We start from the raw sequence: 21,242 nt of genomic DNA, 5'->3' as shown, positions 1-21,242 counted from the left end.
CCAGCTAGATAATTTAAAAATATATTTTCTAAGTTGATAGGCAAAAATTGGCATTCCACTGAAGTGCTGTTTGCATTTTTTGTATGAGTTAGTGCTCCATTTGCATGGAAAGAATAATTTGCAGTTCCTGGTATACTGTTGTCATTGCTCATTTTGCATTTTGGTTAATATGTAATATTAATAGCTCTTCATAAATTTGATGAATTAGCACTGTTTCCTAGGTTTTACAAAATTTTTGAAAGCTTATAATTTTCTCTGGCATTAATTCCATAGTACATAAATCCTCTATTGCTCCCACTGACTTTTGAAAACCTGGAATCTCTGTATTAGTGATTTCCTGGCATAAACGCATGCCTTCCAAATCGTGTCCTGAGTCAAGGTCTTTCTCTCCAGCAGCGTTTCATGAATGTTGTCATTCTGACATATACATCACGTGCATTTGCCCAGCAAGTGCAGAGGAAACAGGACTGGAGATGGCACTGATGAGTCAGGGATGGCAAAGTGACTTTGGTGACACCTTCCTGGGCTGTTCCTGCTTCTTCTCTGGTCTTCTGTGCCACAACCTTCTTTCCATCCTCAGCCAACAAATAAGTCTTTTCATCAAAGATCCAAAGTTGATCCTGGACTATTACCTCTCATCTTTACCTGACCAGTTTGTGTGCTCAGGATGCCAGATTGTTCCCTCTGCTTCAAAGACATTCAGACTGGTGCTCACCGCAGTGTGGAACCCCAAGATGGGCCACAGCTTTCAGTACTTGTTTCTCCTTGCAGTCGCCGTGTAGACACAACACCAACATTTCTGTCTTTGTTTCTGACTTTTTATTGAAATTGTTCTTTTCGTACAATATATTCGGATGACAGTTTTCCTCTCAAATCTCCTCACAGATCCTCTCCACAACTCCAATGTGATGGCCTGCCCTGTCTTGAAAGTGAGCAGGCAAATAAAACAAATAAACAAACAAGAATAATTATCATTATCAGCTGGAAGGGCGGGCTGTCACCGAACACAAAGAACAATATCTTGATGGGCAGCTGTAAGAACAGAGGAACATCAAAGGGATCCTGGGGCAACAGTCTCTCCCAGTTCCCATCAGTTCATGCCCTCTCTAACTACAGGGACTGTCTCTGCTCCTTCTCATGACAGCCCTATAAATGCAGGCAGGCTCCTCACTCCCCACACACTGGGCTCCTGCTCACCCTTCCTCCAGGTGACTCTCAGTCATGAAGACACTTGTCCTCCTCTCTGCCCTTGTCCTGCTGGCCTACCTGGTCCAGGCTGATCCTTTCCCAGAAGCAACTGAGGAAACTAAAAATGAGGAGCAGCCAGGGATTGAGGACCACGATGTGCCCATCTTTTTTGGAGACCCAGAAGGCTCTGTTCTTCAAGATGCAGGTGAGTGGTGGTGCCCAGTATGATAGTGGGTTGGAGTCTACTGAGAGAGGGTTGAAGATGTGCCTTGTAATCCTGTCAAGAGCAATCTGGCTTCCTTATAAACTTTGTTTTACTTCCTTCTCTTTCTTACTCATAGCAGTAACAGTGAGATTGGAGTAAGTCAATTGATTTTCTTTCTCATAAGGCTTTTGCTCAAAAAAAATACACTTTGGAATTTTACTAGAATGCAGAGCAATATACTGAGTAGATCCTTTTGAACAAAATGAGTAGTAGTCTTGGATAAAAGGAAAAAAAATTTCTTTGTCTAAGAGAACTTCAAATCAGTGTAAGAGTTCACTCAGGTATATGAACATTGAGAAAAGGAGCATAAAATTTAAATGATTCTGCAAAATAATAGAACGCATCAGTGGGGTCTGCACCAAAGGTCCCAAAACACATGTGTTCTGCTGCCGCTGAGCATGGAGACCAGAAACAACAAGATGACCATCTGAGGCCTAAGAGAGGCCTCTGATTACCACCGCCCTTGTGCTTCCACTTTGTCCCAATAAACTGCTTGCATTATGCTCCCCGTGTGTTTGCATTCTTCTAGTGTTTGCTATAAGGCTCAGTCAGGACTCTGGATATCAAGTACCAGAACCTTCAAGGAAACCTTTGCAAATGAGTAAATAATTTAGTCTTTACTTACAAAATACTGACTCCAAATACTAACAATTTTAAGAATGATCCCAGGGTACAGACACAAAGTGTAAAGAAAGCTCAGAGTGTTGATAATCTTTCTCTCTTGACTTTTGACTCTGCCTTCATATAGATTCAACTCACTCGAAGACATTGCCTACATACTAAGAAAAACTACAACTTTGGTCTTCAGGTTTATACAGTCCTGATATCTTAATTTTTCAGACAGCCACGGTCTCCTTAGAAAGTGTTAAAGTTTGATTGAGCAGGCCTGGATTACACTTCAGCCTTTTAAGCCCTGGGGGTTTTTGTTTTTGTTTTTGGTTTTTTTGGTTTTGGTTTTGGGGTGTTTTTTGGTTTTTTTGTTTTTGTTTTTTTGTTTTTTGTTTTTTTTCTTTTTTTGGCTCCACAGAGACAACTTTTTACCAATATTAGGAAGTGTTAGTACCTGACAGAATTGTCAAGGAGAAAAACAAGCCATCCTGTTCTATGATGTGCACCTTTTCTGCAACACCTATGCTTGTATAGGACAAATGTATTTTCTATACAGAAAACTGTTCTTCACATACAGAAAGTACATGGGCCTAATGACTCCAGTGTGCACTGCAATATACACTCAAGTGTGTTACCTTATACCTTTGCTGGGCTTGATGCCACTTGGAAGTGATTCCAAGAAAAATAAAGAAATCAGCAGACGGTTCTTCCTGCAACCTGAAATCTCCAGTGGTGCTATGAGGTGCTAAAACTCAGACTCCAGAACATTGCACACTCCTTAAGGGAGTTATGTGTGCTATCTGATGAAGACAGCAGTGGTGACCTCTTAGACTACAGACTCCAGTAGGACAGATAATGTGGGTTCACAGAATACATCCTTGTGGGCATTCCATAATGAAAGAGGCATGTTGGGAGAATAGAATACACTCATCACTTTGTAGCATAAATCTTAAAAGGTCTTATTAATAAAATCAAACCTGAAGCCAGGTGTTAGGGTGAATGTTGGAAGATCAGAGAAGCAGAACAAGCCACAGCCGCCTCACTTTGTGGATTCCTCAACAAGCTGATCCTGTTTCCTCAGACTGGAAGCCTCTGAGTCCTCATCTGAATGGACCTCAGCTGAACTGCTGCTCAAAAGCCTAAAAGCTTAACCAGGCTCTGGTTCCTGGTCCTCATGCTTTATATACCTTTCTGCTTCCTGCCATTACTTCCTGGATTAAAGGTGTGTGTCACCATGCCTGGCTGTTTCCAGTGTGGCTTTGAACTCGCAGAGATCTGGATGGATCTGTGCCTCCAGAATGTTAGGATTAAAGGTGTGTGTGCCTCTATATCTAGGGGCTGTTTTGTTCTTTGACCCCCAGATAAGTTTATTAGGGTGCACAATATTTTGGGGAAACACAATATCACCACATCACTTGGCAAGACCATCCATCTACTGCCAGTCTCTCTACTATCTGTACAGCCTGTGGGACATCCAGAAGACATTCTGACTCAAGGGACAATCTCAAGAGTGTTTTGCCCATGTTGCTGTAGATGACTGTTTATCCTTATCTAGTGGCCTAGAACGGTTGCATCTGATACCTCCAGAGAATGACATAGTGCATATGTGTCCATAACACAGGAGACTCCACTAGGGACGGTAGAGGAAGCAAGATGAGAATGCCATACTGGGAGGGTAAACAAAGATAAGAATTATGGGTTAATTTAAGTATCAGAGCTAGTTAGTAATAAGCCTGAGCTACTTACTGGCTGAGCACATACAATTTATATTAAGCCTCTGAGTTAACTACTTGAGAAGCAGCTACCAGGTATTTGGGAGGAGGCGAGTAGGAGAGAAAAGTCTGTTTACATAGGGCGCCCAAACATTTGGCAAGGATGTCCACATAAAGCCTGAAAAGGCTTTAAAAGGGATTCTAAACACACAACAACGGAGTCAAACTCAGCTTTTTGGTAGCTGCTTTTTCCTTTTCTTTTTTTTTTCTTTTATTTTACAATACCATTCAGTTCTACATAACAGCCACAGATTCCCTTGTTCTCTCCCTTCCTGCCCCCCTCCCCTTCCCCCTAGCCCACCCCCATTCCCACCTCCTCCAGAGCAAGGCCTCCCCCGAGGACTGAGACTGACCTGATAGACTCAGTCCAGGCAGGTCCAGTCCCCTCCTCCCAGATTGAGCCAAGCGGCCCTGCATAAGTCCCAGGTTTCAAACAGCTAACTCATGCAATGAGCCCAGGACCTGGTACCACTGCCTAGATGCCTCCCAAACAGATCAAGCCAATCAACTGTCTCACCTATTCAGAGGGCCTGTTCCAGTTGGGGGCCCCTCAGCCTTTGGTTCATAGTTCATGTGTTTCCATTCGTTTGGCTATTTGTCCCTGTGCTTTATCCAACCTTGGTTTCAACAATTCTCGCTCATATAAACCCTCCTCTTTCTCACTAATTAGACTCCCGGCACTCCACCGGGGGCCTAGCCGTGGATGTCTGCATCCAGATTCCTCAGTCCTTAGATGAGGTTTCTGGCACAACTATTAGGGTGTTTGGCCATCCATCACCAGAGTAGGTCAGTCCCGGCTGTCTCTCGACCATTGCCAGCAGTCTTTTGTGGGGGTATCTTTGTGGATTTCTGTGGGCCTCTTTAGCACTTTGTTTCTTCCTTTTCTCATGTGGTCTTCATTTACCATGGTCTCCTATTCCTTGTTCTCCCTCTCTTTTCTTGATCCAGCTGGGATCTCCCGCTCTCTTTCCCTCGACCCTCGCCTTTCATTGCTCCCACTCATGTCCAGGCTGTTCATGTAGATCTCATCCATTTCTCCGTCATTGGGTGATCTCTGTGTCTTTCTTGGGGTCCTGTTTTCCAGGTAGCCTCACTGGTGATATGAGTAGCAGTCCAGTCATCCTTGTTCCACATCTAGTATCCTCCTATGAGTGAGTAACTCTCCTCCACTGCTGGTGGGAATGCAAGCTTGTACAACCACTTTGGAAATCAATATGACGCTTTCTTAGAAAATTGGGAATCAATCTCCCCCAAGATCCAGCTATACCACTCTTGGGCATATACCCAAGAAATGCTCAATCACAAGAGCACTTGCTCAGCTATGTTCATATCAGCATTGTTTGTAATAGCCAAAACCTGGAAACAACCTGAAGAATGGATAAATAAATTGTGGCACATATACACAATGGAATACTACTCAGCAGAGAAAAACAATGACATCATGAGGTTTGCAGGCAAATGGATGGATCTAGAAAAAATCATCCTGAGTGAGGTAACTCAGACTCAGAAAGACAAATATGCTTTTTCTTTTGTAGGCTCTGTTTGCTAGTGGCAAACAACATGCTTTGGTTTTGTTGTTGTTGTTGGGTTGTTTTTTTTTTTTTTTTCTTTTTTTTTTTTTTTTTTTTTTTTTTTGGTTTTTTTTGAGACAGGGTTTCTCTGTGTAGTTTTTGGCACCTGTTCTGGATCTCATCCTGTAAACCAGGCTGGCCTTGAACTCATGGAGATCCGCCTGGCTCTGCTTTCCGAGTGCTATGCTTAAAGGTGTGTGCCACTGCCGCCCAGCAACAACATGGCTGTTTTAAGAGGCCCTGCTACTAACACTTAAATGGAGTTTATGAACAGCAGGTGGCATGCTACATGGTGGCAGTTTGGACTCAGAAACTTCCCAGAGTTGGGATGGTAAATACAGCTCCAGCTGGTACCTCTACCATGAAGCTAGGCACTCGTGGAACAAAGGAGTGGGGCAGAACCTGCCACCAAAGCCACCACTTAGCAGTTTAAAAAATTATGTTGTCAGCAAAACATAGAGATATACAGTAAAGACAGATTGAGACACACACAAACAACAACAACAACTCTAAATGGGTTACAGTATGTTTGTTTAAAATATTCTTAGACTTGGGAGAGAAAAAAGACAAAGAAAGTCATCAAAAAAGAAATACAGTAATAAAAAATAATAAGGCATGGAAAGATAGAAAATACACAGACAGTCTGGATACTGTATGTTATTGTGCTGTCTTTAAATTTTTTGACAACTAATGAACAAATGATAACTGCTGGAAGACATTTGATTATGAAAGCGGTTAGATTAAACCAACCTATGTATTTTTTAATTATCTTGACTTCAAAATTTAAGTCAAAATATATGCTACTTTGGGAAAGAGGTTTCGTAGAAAATGAGAGACTCTGGATTCATTCTGAGTTAAGAAAAATCAGGTTTGATCAAGAAAAATCCCCTGAAAACTCTCTGCTGGGAATAGATTATCCAGATAATCCAATGTTTCAGAGCACCTCTGTTGCAGTTTCTTCTGAGTTCTGCATCCAGAACAGCTTCTAAGCTGCTGTTGATCCAGCCTCAAAGACTACTCCAGTCAGGACTTGACCATAATCCTAAATTTTTTCAGGGTCTTCCAAAGATTACCAGTGCCAACCAATCAGCAGGAAATAGTCTAGAGATTGTGCCCACATTCCCAAAATATTGGTTATAAATGTTTGTTTTCATTTACAGGAGGTTTGTTACAAATTGTTATTGGTCATAGTCAATCTTTTTCTAAAATAAGAAAGGGGGATATGATATAGAAATGATAGGATAAAAGGGTAGATTATTTAATCTACTTTATTAATCTTACATATTTTTCATTGGTATGGATTTTGGTTTATTGATACAAATTTAAAGTTAATTTTGTTGTACTGTATGTATATTTCTACTCTTGCTTATGATATTATGTTTATGAAGCTTATTTAAAATGTAATATATAATTAAGAAATATAGATTAACACTCATTTATAATAGCAAAATTATAGTCATGTTAGTTAGGTTTTCAAGGTCATACAAAAATGTATTTCAGATAGATAGGCAATCTTCAAATACTTCAAAGACCTACAGAATATGGCATTTAAAATGTTTTAAGAACTTAGATTTTTCTTTACAGTAAGACACATCTGCTCCTGGCAGCACCAATTACTTCAAAGAATATGGTGGGCATTGAAGAAACTCCATATGGAGTTTTTTTTCTTTATGGCAAAAGCTAGCCATGTGGGCAAAGAAACTGCCCTTGACTCAATTGCTGACAGTTACTGTGCAAACTGGACCAGAAGGATGCAAAAAAAAGGTGACTAATGAATTTTGCCAAGACAAGGTAGGACAGTTCTTCAAAATTCCCTCCTTCACAAAAAAGTCTGTCAGACATGCTAGGCCTGTAGGCCAGAGTTGGATGCCCCATCATTGCAGAGGAACTTTGGGTGACTTTCCAGGCAGCTTGAGGTCCCTGTCATTAGGTAACATTTCACACTTCTGCCATCTTTGATGGAATTGAAGATTAGATAGTTATAGTTTTCTTTAGTTATAATAAAAGACAAATTGGATACAAAACTTTAGACTCACCAAGATAAGATAGATAATTAAGTATTTTCTCTAATTTTGCCAAATGCAAATTGACTAAATACTGTTATTATAATTCTTAATAACTGTTTTTGTTGTGTATAATCTTACTATGTTAAAGTTAAAACCTTCCTTTTTAATTAGACAAAAAGGGGGAATGCTGTGGAATAATCCTCTTGTATACTGTAAAGATTTGTTGCTTGAATCAGTTTAATAAAATGCTGACAGGCTGATAGGTAGGAAAGCCAAACTAAGAATACTGGGAAGAGAAGGGCAGAGTTAGGAGTTGCCAGCCAGATGCAGAGGAAGCAAGATGAGAATGCCATACTGAGAAAACCACATGACTGAACAGAGATAAGAATTATGGGTTAATCACGGCTAGGCCCCGGGTGGAGCACCGGGAGTCTAATTAGCGAGAAAGAGGAGGGTTTATATGAGCAAGAATTGTTGAAACCAAGGTTGGATAAAGCACAGGGACAAATAGCCAAACGAATGGAAACACATGAACTATGAACCAAAGGCTGAGGGGCCCCCAACTGGATCAGGCCCTCTGAATAGGTGAGGCAGTTGATTGGCTTGATCTGTTTGGGAGGCATCTAGGCAGTGGTACCAGGTCCTGGGCTCATTGCATGAGTTAGCTGTTTGAAACCTGGGACTTATGCAGGGCCGCTTGGCTCAATCTGGGAGGAGGGGACTGGACCTGCCTGGACTGAGTCTATCAGGTCGATCTCAGTCCTCGGGGGAGCCTTGCTCTGGAGGAAGTGGGAATGGGGGGTGGGCTGGGGGAAAGGGGAGGGGGGCAGGAAGGGAGAGAACAAGGGAATCTGTGGCTGTTATGTAGAACTAAATAGTATTGTAAAATAAACTAAAATAATAAGAAGAATAAGAATTATGGGTTAATTTTAGTGTAAGAGCTAGTTAGTAATAAGCCTTGGCTACTAACCGAGCATTTATAAGTAATATAGGCCTCTGAATCAATAATTTAAGGAGCACTACTGGGTATTTGGGAATTGCTGGAGGGACAGAAACTTCCACTTACAGGGAATGATAAGGATATTGAAGCAGTAATTGCTCTGCTATGGGCAATATATGATGTGTGTACATATTAAAAGGTCATCTTGGGCTGGAGAGATGGTTCAGAGGTTAAGGGCACTGACTGCTCTTCCAGAGGTCCTGAGTTCAATTCCCAGCAACCACATGGTGGCTCACAACCATCTGTAATGAGATCTGGTGCCCTCTTCTGGCCTGCAGACATACATGCTGTATACATAATAAATAAATAAATCTTAAAACAAAACAAAAAAAAAAAAAAAGGAAAAGGTCATCTTATGCCTCATTACTATCTACAATTATTATGCTAATACATTTTTAAATGTTGAAATTGAAAATATTAACTACCCTGATTTAATCATTACATGGAGCATACATAAGTCAAATTATCATTCTGCACCCCCTCATAAATATGTACAATCAAAATAAAAATTAATAACAGTTAAAAGTAATGTAAATGTGACATTTATTAGTGTCCTTGTTTTGCCTGACTGTGGAGGCCCACAAAGGTTCCTAGTGAGATCTGAGCTTGCTTTATCCAGCAGAGCTGCATTAGAGGATTGCTTGGGTTACCTGGTATTTGGAAGGGTCTGCACTTGGCTGTGCTAGGGGGAGGCCTTTTGCTCTACCCCTTGGCATTCTTTTAAAAAGCTCTTTAGAAGAGACAGAAGGGGCCAGTGGATAAGGATCCAGGCCCTTTCAAGCTATCCTGTGTTTCTGTCTGTCTCTCTCCCCTCTGTATTTCTATCTAAATATTTCTCACTTCTCCCCCCTCAAGAGTACCCTGAGGTAAAAATGGGAGTGGGTCTCCCACACCTGACAGGAAAATTGTCTGGTCAATGGGACCATCTAGTCTGTCTTCGCCTCCTTGGCTGCATTTGGCATGAGGAGGGAAGCCATGCTTTTTCCAGGTTTGTGTTTCTTGGGTAACAAAACCAAGCCACCGACAGAACCAGGTGTTCAGCAGGGGCATAGTACAGCCAGCACGTCACAATTATACTCAGAGTGCAGCTAAAAGAGGATCTAGGCTGGAAGGGGGACAGGGAATGTCCCTCCAATGGGGTAGGTGGCAGACTTCCCCACCTGATCATAGGACAGGCATGGAGGAGCAAACAGCTCTTTTTCTCTACCTTCTGATAAACAGTCTCCTCTGCATCCTCAAAGCCCTGGTCCCTTAGTGACCTGTCTTTTCTAATGTGTCTACATGACCTGCTCCTGACCATCAGAAAAGTAGAGAAATCCTGCTCCAGTAAGGAGGAGGCAATAACAATATAGTGTGGAATGGGCGGTCCACCATACCACTTGCCACACTCTGCCCTATGCCCCATCGTTTCCTTCTCAGGTCTGTCAGAGGACAAAGCCACCGAGTCTGAATTAATCTGGCAGGTTGGAACCAGGACCCAAGGTATATGGAATACCAGTCTATGATTAACATCTAAAATCTGGACTTTCTGTAAACTCATCCTTTAAGGAAAAGGAGTAGTGTAATTTGGGGAGTCAGAGATAGAAAATATAACACATCCAAAACAACTCATGATAGCTAATTATAGGTGTCAGGCTTTGGGGACCACAGTACCCAGATATCTAGCTAAACACTGTTCTGGGAGTAAGTTTTGTTAAATAAGGTCAACGTTTAATTGTGGAAATTTGAGAAAACAGACTTTTCTCTACAATGTGGATTGGCTGTTTCCAACAGTTCAAAGCCTGCATAGCACAAAGGCTCTCTGGAGTGAGAGTGGATTCTCTCAGTGGAAAGCTTTTCAACTTGAATTGCACATGCTTCCTGAAATTCCAGGTCAAAGGGCCTTGGATTCTTTGTGGACTTCAAACAAATTAGGTAGGTCTAGCCTATTACCCCTGGGCTCACAAGTGGAAGTAATGATGCAAGGGAGAAAGGGGTCTTAATCAGTGTGTCCATGTCACAAAGACCAGGCATACCCAACTCATCTTTGGGTTGCTGACACTAACTTTAGTCTTGCACAGAGAAACAGTTGGGAAAGAAAGAAAGAGGTGTGCATAATGTTAGTCTTAGACTGTGGTCCATTTGATCACTGTCTCCATCCTCATTCTGGAAGGTTCTGAAAGGTGGCTCTGGAGAAGTCATCATCACGACATTGCCTGTGGGGATGTTTCCCAGAGATGCATCTCATATCAGGTGAGGAGAAACCTCAACATGAGGAGATCTGACTATAAGACCTGCTGTTTCTCAAATCCAAGGTGACTTGATTTATAGCGATGACTAGAGACTTCCGTGTGCCTTGAAGGGCTGGCTGTAGAGCCTGAGAGTAAAATCCTTTACTTGCTCTTGGTGCAGTGTCTTTAGTCATAAATAGGGAAGGTTACCCACTTTAGATGAATATTCCTTAAATGATTGACATGCCTGCGCACTGAGCTGAGCAGGAATCTGGCTCAAAGTAAGAGAGACAGATACAAAAGGACGGCCGAGATGCCTAGTGTTATCTTGCTTTTAGCTCCCCATCAAGCATCTGCAGGTCCAAGAAAGGAATGTGTGCCTCCAGTCAAAGTTCTTGGTCTCAGATCTGCAACCCTTTCCTGGGTCTCTAGCCTGCTAGCCTCCCCCTGCAGACCTTACACTTTTTGTATTCCCACAATCTCATGTCTAATCCCCAATAAAGGAACTGGTTCTGTTTCTCTGGAGAACCCTGACCGATACACATTTAGTCCTAAGCAAATGACATGAGGACACTGTGGTGGGGTTCACCCACAGGGCTGTCTGATTCTGAATGGTCCATCCTTGGATTCTCCAAGCTTCCCACATTCACTTCCTTCCTAGAAATTTAATCAAAGTCCACAGATGAGGTTTGGTAAAAACAACACGGATCACACAGGCCTGTATTTCACTTCAGACTTACAGAGAGACAAGCTAGGCCAAAGAATGGACAAAGGCTGAAGTGTTCATGATAAAAAACAAGGTACCAGGTCCCCAAAACCCTGGGTATCAAGAAGGAAGGCTGTAGTTGGGAGCAGAGAGATGGAAGATTCTTGGGAGGCAGTAAATTGTGGGATTTGCAGACTACTATGGGAGAGAGCCCCAGATATCACTTCTGGAGAACCCCAGAAAGAGGTGATGAGTGTCAGAATGTCTCTGAAGCCTTGGCTGGCCAGTGACCGAGTAGTCACCCTTGCCTTCATCCCAAGATACCCGTATGGAGTGAACATACTTCTCTTTACTCAGCTCTCACCTCCCATCTGAGATTGGAGCATGAAATCAATAGAATGATGGAAGAAACTTACATGGAGCGTGGGTCCACCATGCTCAGTGTTGTATCATTATCATTCTTGCTGAAAGGAGATGAGAGAAGTGCAAGAAATAGAGAGGTGAGCAAGGGGAGGGCAGGGAAAGGTAGAGAATTGAAGGAGGTCAGTGACATGGATAGGTGTTTCCCAGAAACCCGGGTCACTCCCTTGATCTAATTGAAAATAATGAGAAAATGCAAGTCCCTGTGGCTTTCAACTTGGACTAATACAATGAGTCGTGACCAGGAATGTGAGCACCATTCTAGGTGAATCACAGGGGTAAAGGTAAATTTTACCTGATCAAATTATGCATCAAATTCAATGATTCCCAGGCAGGAACTTCAAAGGGTATCTGGGTATTAGAGAGAGGCATAAGGGAGGTGCACAGTTTGTTTTAATCAAAAGGGACAGTGGTGAGTTTGAAGAATAAAGAGGGGGACTTCAGAAGCCATGCTCTGTTCTACCAGTAGGGGACAGCAAAATACCTCAGCGTGTTCATAGGACTTGGGGGAGCTAGGCCTGTCTCTTGAAGTGGCCTTCCTATATACTCTCCAAATATTTCATCCAAATATCACAGACTTCACTGAAGACCAGATGCCTTTAGAGAAAACAGTGGGATTCAAGTCCCCAAAGAACCAGTCCTTATTACTATCAGGCCCCAGCTGCCACCCACCTCTGCTCGAAAGCTGTATTCTGTGAGCAGGGCTGCTCACTACTTCCGGGCAGCTGGCCTTTTTTTTCTTTACTTATATCTCCCCTCTTATTTGCTAAGCTATAAATTTTATTTAAATGCATACAAATCGTCTTGTTTTATTGTTCTATTCAATAAACATAAAATTTTAGATCAATAAATATGATCAAAATATAACAGAGAAAGGCAAAACTGTATATGTGCAAATATTTGTTCCTTTTTCTTGCTTTTTAAAAACTTTTATTTATTATTAGGGCTACGGGGGGAATCACATGGAGGTCAAAGGTCACTTTATGGAGTCAATTTTCTCCTTCCATTTTATGTGTGTTTCAGGGAATCAAACCTGAATCACTAGGGTTGGTGGCAAGTTCCTCTACCCACTTTAAACAGAGAACTACCATTCTGTCTGATTCCTTCCTCAATTGCACCTAAACCATCCCCATGCACTACTCAGAAACTTCTGGAGTCTCTTGGCAAATCACTCAGTAGAGTTATCTTATTATCTTTATATTGGATTAAAAATAAATATGCAAATTTTACTTCACTGACTCAATGTTAAATTATTAAGTTTAATGGAGATATTTGATGAACATTAAAATTATAGACTAGTTCTTTCAAAAAATAAATTCTTACATTATAAATGCTGCTTGACAAACTAACTTCAATGTCGTACCACCTATGACTCTATAAACAGCTTGTATCACGTGTAACTCATGATGTGAATTCAACAGCTTTGCAATTAGTCATAATGAACTCACATATTACCTAGACCAGAGGCGAAAAGTTCACAAGTCAGCTGTGGCCCACATCCAAGCACTGGGTGTCATTGCTTCCAAGGATGACCCCTGAGTGTCTAATCATTGAATTGGTTCTCCTGGGATACCCCACATGAACCACTTTCTCCTTCAGCTTGGGTTTGTAACAGTCAGCTTGAGCAACTATAACAAAACACACCATATAGTGATTGTCTTATCAAGACTTGTTTTTCACAGTTCTGAAGGCTGGGAAGTCTAAGATCAGTGGAATTTTCAGTTGATTCCCCCAGAAGGGCTGCCTCCTGGCTTGAGATTGGAACCTACCTCTTATACCCTCATTTGGTAAAAGAAGGAGCCAGGCCTTTAGTGTCTTTTTCTTCACTGTGGTGCTCTACCATCAGGACCTCCTCTAGCCCTAATCTCCTCCCAAAGCTCCCATCTCCAATTCCATCACGTTGGGAGTGAGGGCTTCAACACTTGAAGTACAGGGAAGATAATCCAGCTCACAGCAGCACCCCTCAAGATCCCTTCACAGAACCTAGGGAGATTGGGAAAAGCACTGTCTACAGACAGATTTTGAGAGCTTCTGGAGAGAAGACAACTGATGAAGTTCATCCTGCAGACAATGCTGCTGTGCCATCAAGAGGACAGGAACTCCCCCAGAACTCACAGCACAGAGAGGACCTCCTCCTCGGTCTATTGCCTTTGACTCTGGAAGCACCCTGGGACCAAGTCTTCTTTCTCCCTCCATCTGAACCGGGGTTGTTTTGCAAACACATGGAGAGCTCAGCTCCATTTCAGAAGTTGAAGCTTCTCTCTGAATTTCCCCTATTTGCTATCCTATGACAATTCATTTAGAAAGAGAAGATTAGCGATCCTAGGACATTCTTAGTTTATTTATTGATATATCCTAGGTACCTAGAGTCCTTGAGTCACCCAGCTTCATGATCCTCAGAAAGGGAAATAAGAGAAAAGATTTTACCTGCAGATTTATCAGAATCTCCACAACAGGAAAGAAACTACCAAGCTCCCTGGCAACTGTGTGTCTCCAGACAGTGAGTTTCCTTCTTGGTTATGCTATGTTCCGGTGCAGAATCCAGGTTCCTTCCTCCTAAGCGGTCAGCACTCTCAATATGGGACTCCCATGTTGCCCTGATGTCACTCAGACAGCAGGCAGAGATGGAGGCACAGATCCCAAAGAGTACATTCACTGTAGCAAGGCTTATAGTGGTGAAATGTCCCCTTGTCACTCACATCTCACCCATGAGTACTAATTACACAGGCAATATGGACACTATGTGGCAAAGGAAGCATGCTTGGTGCTAAAGAATAGGAAACAGGTTACTGAGCAGCCCGCTGACCTCTGACTTTCTGATCACCAATGATCTTACTTCCGACAAAGGTCATACTTGCCCCTTTCCCTAGGGAGAAATTCTAAATTTTATCTCCCTCTGTGTAAAGCCCACTCACCTTCATTAAGGTCTACAGGCGGCTGATTGTGGTCCAGGGATACAGAACTGAAACACAATGGATGCAGGAGAATAGACTACCTGGATTTGTAGGTCATCCTGCAAGAAGAGCTCCTGCTGGGGTGTCCTTGCTCTGATAGGTCTGACTGCCATTCCATCCTCTAACTTAATAATGATGGATGTAATGATCATTAACACTTAGGTCACACATAGGCGTGCCAGGTTTCAGTTGGCACATTATTGATCCATTCCCCAGGACAATTTTACAATGCAGGCTCTGGGAGTGTTTTGTTTTATGGATACTTTAAAAAAAAAAAAAAAAAAAAAAAAAAAAAGCCTGACTCATACAGTAAGTAGATAAATTGTCTGTATTTTCATTTTGAAAGCAGGACTGGGACTTGGAACTGACCCTGCCTGCTTCTAAGGCCTGTTTACCATGAAATGCAGCCTTGTTTGGATTAACCCACTCAGGATTTCAAGGACCCTCAGAACGCAATGAAGGATGAAGCATGCTTCAGATGCATTTCCTTCCCCCACCCCATTCCCCAAACAGAAAACACGTGCATGAAGTCACCTTTCCGGGTCATATTTTAATAGCAGCCAGCAGGTCCAGACAAGCTGGTTAGGGAGTGTGCCAAGCTGACTCCCTCTTCACCCCAGAGCCCTGCCATGCCTACCTCTCCAGTTTGTGTTAATTAAGTATAGGACAAGATTCTGCATCTCTAGCTCCTGGGAAAAGAGCTCTAAGTGGGGACATTTGATCAGCTATTTGATGGCTCACTAGCATGGACCTGCATCTCATTTTTTTTTCTAAAGCCAGGAACTAAAATATTAACCCCTTAACCCTTTGTGGAGCATATGACTTCTTGGTTCTGGGAATAAAACAGTGAACAAAGAAGCTTTGTAAACACATCCAGCAGCTGTGCAATTTGTCCCTTATCTTCCCTGCCCCTTCCCTGAACTATTTCCCGCACATTTATTAAAACAAAACATTGGATCATATCCTTCTCAGAACCCTTGTCAGTATCCCATTGTCCTTAGGAAATATTTCAGACTCCTTAAATGGTTTGAAGTGGTTCCTATATTGTGGGTCTCAGTCCCCTTTGGTGCCACATGTGTGGTATGCTAGGTTACCCTGAATCAGAGCACCTTCTTTCTGTTTTTCCCCAGATGTTGCTTAGCCAAGTTTCTATAGGACCAATACTCACACACCTCCATGGACTCTTTCTTCAAAGTTTGAAGAAAGACAATGTGACTACATATCCTTGGATACCATTGCCTCCTTCTTATGAAACTCAGTGTGGGCTGCCGCCAGCCCCTGCATCGGCTGAGTTGGGAGCATGGTAAACCCATTGTGGGCCTTTTAGGTGGTCCATCTGCAAAGGCATCATGTCTCCAAATGGGACCACCAAACTATTATATAGTCACACGAATGCTTCTTGTCTCCCAATTCCATGCCTAAGAATATGTGGTGAATGGGCAGAATTGACTCTCTCTCCTCTCTCTCTCTCTCTCTCTCTCTCTCTCTCTCTCTCTCTCTCTCTCTCTCTCTCTCGTCTTAACCATTTTTCTTGCAAACCCTTTGTGGAGATCAAATGACCTCAACCATGACTTTCCTATCAACAACCCTGTTTTATTCCTGACCACATGGAAAACATGGCAAGGACATACCCCTTGCTCTACAATGTTGCCATGGACTCTTTTTAATCTTCCCCTGTGATTCTGAACTCCATCAGCACCAGGGACATATCTGACTCGCTTGTTATGCTCCCCAAGTTTAGCCCAGAGACTGACATTAATGAGGAAGTAGTGTTTCTGACTCAACACACTTATGTAATAACTTATGAAATTGTCTAGAAAAACACTTTCTATCATGGTTGGGGTTTTCTTTCTTTATTTCTTTCTTTATTTATTTGCATCTTTTCTGGGCCCTGAACTTCTAAAATTGTAACAGCAGTGTTTTGTTTTATTTTAAAGTCTGTATATTGTGGTGATATTTTATTTGTGCTGAAATGTGATTTTATTTGTATGTTAATAAATAAAGTTTGCCTGGAGATCAGAGGTCAAATAGTCAGCTATAAACAGAAGTCAGGTGGTGGTAGCACATGCCCTTAATCCGATCACATGGTAGGCAAAGTCTCTGTGTGGTCAAGGACACAGCCAAGCGTGGTGATACGTGCCTTTAATTCCAGTTCCAACCATAAAGACCTGGAGGTCTGTATAGACAGACAGTGATGAAGAAGTGATGTGGCTGGGCTTAGAGCCAATGAGAAGGCAGAACAGGAAGGCGATAAAAACACAGGTTAGACAGGAAGAAGTGCTCTCTCTGAGGAAGCAACGGTGAGGTGGTAAGCTAAGGCTAGTCGTGTCTATTTGCCATTTCTCTGATCTCTTCGGCTATTACCCCTGTATTTGGCTCTGTGTTTCTTATTTAATAATTAAGACTGCTTAGAAATTCTTCTACAGTATATCCACAGAATATTTGCTCAGTAAATCATGGAGGGGCACAAAAAGAAGTGAATTGATTCAAGGTCCTCCCTCCCTCATAGGCGTCCTCTGTGAAATGAAATAGAGGAGATGATCTCTGCTGTGGCTTCCACATATGTTACTCTCTGTAATGTCTTCATACCAGGCACAGACAGCCACATTTCCAAGTCTTGGGAAGACAGAGTCCTGGCTTCAGAGTTACCTTACATAACAATTACTCAAACAGAGGAACAAGAAGAAGGGTGAGTTAAGGAGCTCCAGCTAGTGTGTGCCTAGAATTTCCTGAATCTCAGAATCTTCAAAGAGAATTCAGTACTTAGAAGTTGTTAGTAAACATTACAGAACAAGTCACCTGACCCAAGTGATAGAAAGAGCTCTTTCTTCGAGACACTGGTCTCACATGCAGCCAGTGAGAAAATATAACCAGAGCTCTAATTACACACCTGAAGTTCCATGTTTGGTAAGTGTCCAGACAGTATGTGTAATTCACCGTGCTCGACCTCGAAGCTGGGTTTCCTGAACTGACATGGACACAGGCCTGGCACAAGGAAAGCAGACCCCAGACACAGCTGGCCTTAGCTTATCACATCTGCACCACAACATACCAGTGTGCTGATGTTATTATCATCTATCCAGGAGGACTCAGAGACACATGGAAGCAAAGTTCTGCTTTCTATAGTCTCCTTCTTCAACCACCTGAGGATGTACAACCATCCCAGACACTGTTTTAGGTTGCCCATATGGACCATTGGCTAGAAGTGACTGGCAGGCACTAGCAATGCCTGAATGCTTGCATAAAGCTGAAGTGTGTGTGTGTGTGTGTGTGTGTGTGTGTGTGTGTGTGTGTGAAAATGTTTGTGAACCCACACAACATTCACATGTAGAACACTGTACATGCACATGTATTCACATGTATGTCTGTACATGGATGTGTACATTTCTGTATTTATAATTGTTGGCAACTGATCATTAATTAACCTTAGTCATTCCTATACAAGACCTGTCCTCACTGCTAAATTCTCTGTTCAAATACCTTTCTTAGATTCATCCTTTTGGAATACCTCCATTTCAGACTGATTTCCTGTGCTTTTCCTGCTTAACTTTTACACAAACCTTTCCCTAGTTGACACTACATTTCTACACACACACACACACACACACACACACACACACACACACACACACGAGGTTGATTTATACACACAGGTGCACTCAGGCACACATATAGTTTTTTGGTTTGCAGTCCCTCCCATTAGCTTAATATCTTCCAATAAAATAGTAAAAGGGAAGCAAGATGGCTCAGAGGGTAGAGGGTAGAAGCACAGGTATACAGGCTTGATAATCTCAGCTCAATTCCTAGATCCCATATGGTGTTAGGAAAGAATCTATTCTTTTTTTATTTTTTTTTATTTTACAATACTATTCAGTTCTACATAATAGCCACAGATTCCCTTGTTCTCTCCCTTCCTGCCCCCCTCCCCTTCCCCACAGGCCACCTACCATTCCCACCTCCTCCAGATCAAGGTCTCCCCCGAGGACTGGGATTGACCTGATAGACTCAGTCCAGGCAGGTCCAGTCCCCTTCTCCCAGATTGAGCCAAGCGGCCCTGTATAAGTACCAGGTTTCAAACAGCTAACTCATGCAACGAGCCCAGGACCTGGTACCACTGCCTAGATGCCTCCCAAACAGATCAAGCCAATCAACTGTCTCACCTATAAGAAAGAATATTAAGAGCAGCAAAGGAAAAAGGCCAAGTGACCTATAAAGGTAAACCCATCAGAATAACACCCGATTTCTCAATGGAGACTTTGAAAGCCAGAAGGACCTGGACAGATGTAATGCAGACACTAAGAGACCATGGATGTCAGCCCAGACTAATATACCCAGCAAAACTTTCAATCATCATAGACGGAAAGAACAAGACATTCCAAGACAAAGCCAGATTTAAACAATACCTATCCACAAACCCAGCCCTACAAAAAGCACTAGAAGGAAAGGAAGAATCTATTCTTTAGAGTTGTCTCTGACCTCCACATGCACAATACCATATGTACATACCCTCACACACTGTAGCATGTGTGCACTGGCACCCACTCCCTCACACAGATAAATATAAATTTTAAATATATATTAATAAAAGCCCTGGGGAGATAGGATAAGACTGTCTCAGAGAAACTGAGCTTATTCTGAAAGGGAGTTGGGGCAGAGCGACCTAAATCCATTCCCTAGACTGGTACAATAAAGTATCCTGCACAGCCCAGGCCTCAAGTCCTGCATGGTAAGATACCAAGCTCACAAGAGGGCTGAGAAACTTCACCTCCTCTTGCTATTTACAAATTTCTCAAGTGCTCCCTGTATAAACTGATTACATGACCATTCCAAGGTATGGTTAAAGGAAAGGTTTTTACTGTAGATATGAGAGAGAAAGAACAAACAGAGGTATCTGGAAGAGTCCAGAGCAGAGAGAGAAAGCAGTAGACTGAACAAATCAGCCAACTAGCCCTAGCCAGGACACAAGCAGAAGGAGAGAGAGAGAGAGAGAGAGAGAGAGAGAGAGAGAGAGAGAGAGAGAGAGAGAGAGAGAGAGAGAGAGAGGAGAGCAGAAGGAGTGGAGGAGGGAGACAGAGAAAGGAAGACACAAAGAGTGTGCAAAAGAGAGGGAGAAAATCCAAAATAGCAGGGTTATAAGGAGAATGAGTAGCTGGGGGTGGGGTTGGGGAGCCCATGAGCTGGAGAAATGTAGAGCAGGGGAAGAGGTGAAAAGAGTTTAGATGTTAGCATGGACTCTGAAATGTGTAACAGTAACTTGTGATACTGAATGGGCCTGGCGACCAGCATGCACTTTGGTATGATAATAGGCACCACAGATAGCCATTTGTCCCTTCTGCCAGTGATAAGGTAGAGGAGAACCAGCTTCACAAGTCCCTGAGGAGTGTTGTGTTTTGTCCAACAGCCAAAATTTGGGAAAACGGCATTTCCTTTGGACCTGACACTCCCCACATTGGCAACCTCACTCAACATGGGCAGAGGAACTATGACAGCAAGAAAGAGTGATGAATGGGTATTTCTGAATGGCTGGCACAGAAGTATTAGATTGACAGAATGTAACACAAAAACACTCAAATCTTTGATGTTCAACATCTAGTCACTTTATGCTCGAGAGAAGCATCTTGTAGTTCGGCAGCTAGCTACAATGATCAGGAAAGCGCAAAAACAGAAAATGTTCGAAAAAAAAAAAAAAAAAAAAAAAAACATGTACAATCTAGCCTTCAAATGCCCATTGTTAAGTTTGCATAGTTCCTTAGTTAGGACATTTGAATGCACAAGCTTTGCCATCATTTTTTTTTAAATTGGCAGCTATTAATCTCTCCAAAAGAAAGACAACAATCTTGTGCAATGACCTGCAACCTGCTCTTATCTCACTGTGTGGTGGGCAGGCTTCTGTTTTTGTTCTCAGGCCCTTGTGGGCTTCAGCTGCTTGTGGGCAGAGACCAAAGCTTTTCATCTTGGAAATCTTCAGGCTGAGGCCCTGTAGTTGTGTGTTGAGTGAGTAACAAGACTACAAGCTAGGCACAGCTGGCTGCATTGTTAATCCTCTTTGATAAGATGATAAGATACCACAGACTTCATTGTCTCCAACCAAGACACATGGGAATGTACTTTTCTAGAACCCAGGCTTGTCATGACACAGGTGGCAGATGATGTGGCTGTCACACCCATTGAAACAGGGTGATACCTTATAGCATGCCAAAAGGGACAACCTGTCTTCTCAGCTGAGGTTCCCAGATCTCAGCTTCAGTGACATGCAGGTCAGATAATCCTTTGTGGTGGGAAGCTGTCCTGGGTCTTGTGGGATGCTTGATAGCACCCATGACCTCAAGCTACCAGGTGCTATTGGCACTGTCTTGCCAGATGGTGTGCCAAGATGGCTCAGACATTGCCAGATGGTCACTGGGAAGCAACTTTGTCACTAGATGGGGGTCAGGGGAGAAAAAAATTTAAGAAAAAAAACACTATTCTAACTATTTAAGACTTTGGGGGAGTTTGGGGATGGATATAGCTCTCACCCCTCAACAAAGAAACATTTTGGCTT

The 21,242-nt window shown here is 42.5% G+C and overlaps 1 protein-coding gene across 1 annotated transcript; it reads left to right on the top strand.

Annotated features, from left to right (window-relative positions):
- The first annotated feature begins 1,204 nt into the window (after positions 1-1,204).
- Positions 1,205-20,203, top strand: LOC114701868 (defensin alpha-like protein 1). The gene is made up of 2 exons (XM_028882062.2): positions 1,205-1,393; positions 20,103-20,203. The coding sequence occupies exons 1-2, from the start codon at positions 1,222-1,224 to the stop codon at positions 20,201-20,203; spliced, it is 273 nt and encodes a 90-aa protein (XP_028737895.1). The 5' UTR covers positions 1,205-1,221.
- Positions 20,204-21,242: the final 1,039 nt, after the last annotated feature.

Source organism: Peromyscus leucopus, chromosome 17, assembly GCF_004664715.2.
Source record: "Peromyscus leucopus breed LL Stock chromosome 17, UCI_PerLeu_2.1, whole genome shotgun sequence".
Classification (NCBI taxonomy): Eukaryota; Metazoa; Chordata; class Mammalia; order Rodentia; family Cricetidae; genus Peromyscus; species Peromyscus leucopus.
Note: the sequence above shows the minus strand (reverse complement) of the source record. Positions and strands in the feature narration are given on the sequence as shown.

Excerpts from the sequence above, each read along its gene's own strand:
- LOC114701868 (XM_028882062.2), top strand. The coding sequence starts at position 1,222 with ATGAAGACACTTGTCCTCCTCTCTGCCCTTGTCCTGCTGGCCTACCTG. Across the intron at positions 1,394-20,102 it reads CTCTGTTCTTCAAGATGCAG|CCAAAATTTGGGAAAACGGC; the intron begins GTGAGTGGTGGT and ends TTTGTCCAACAG.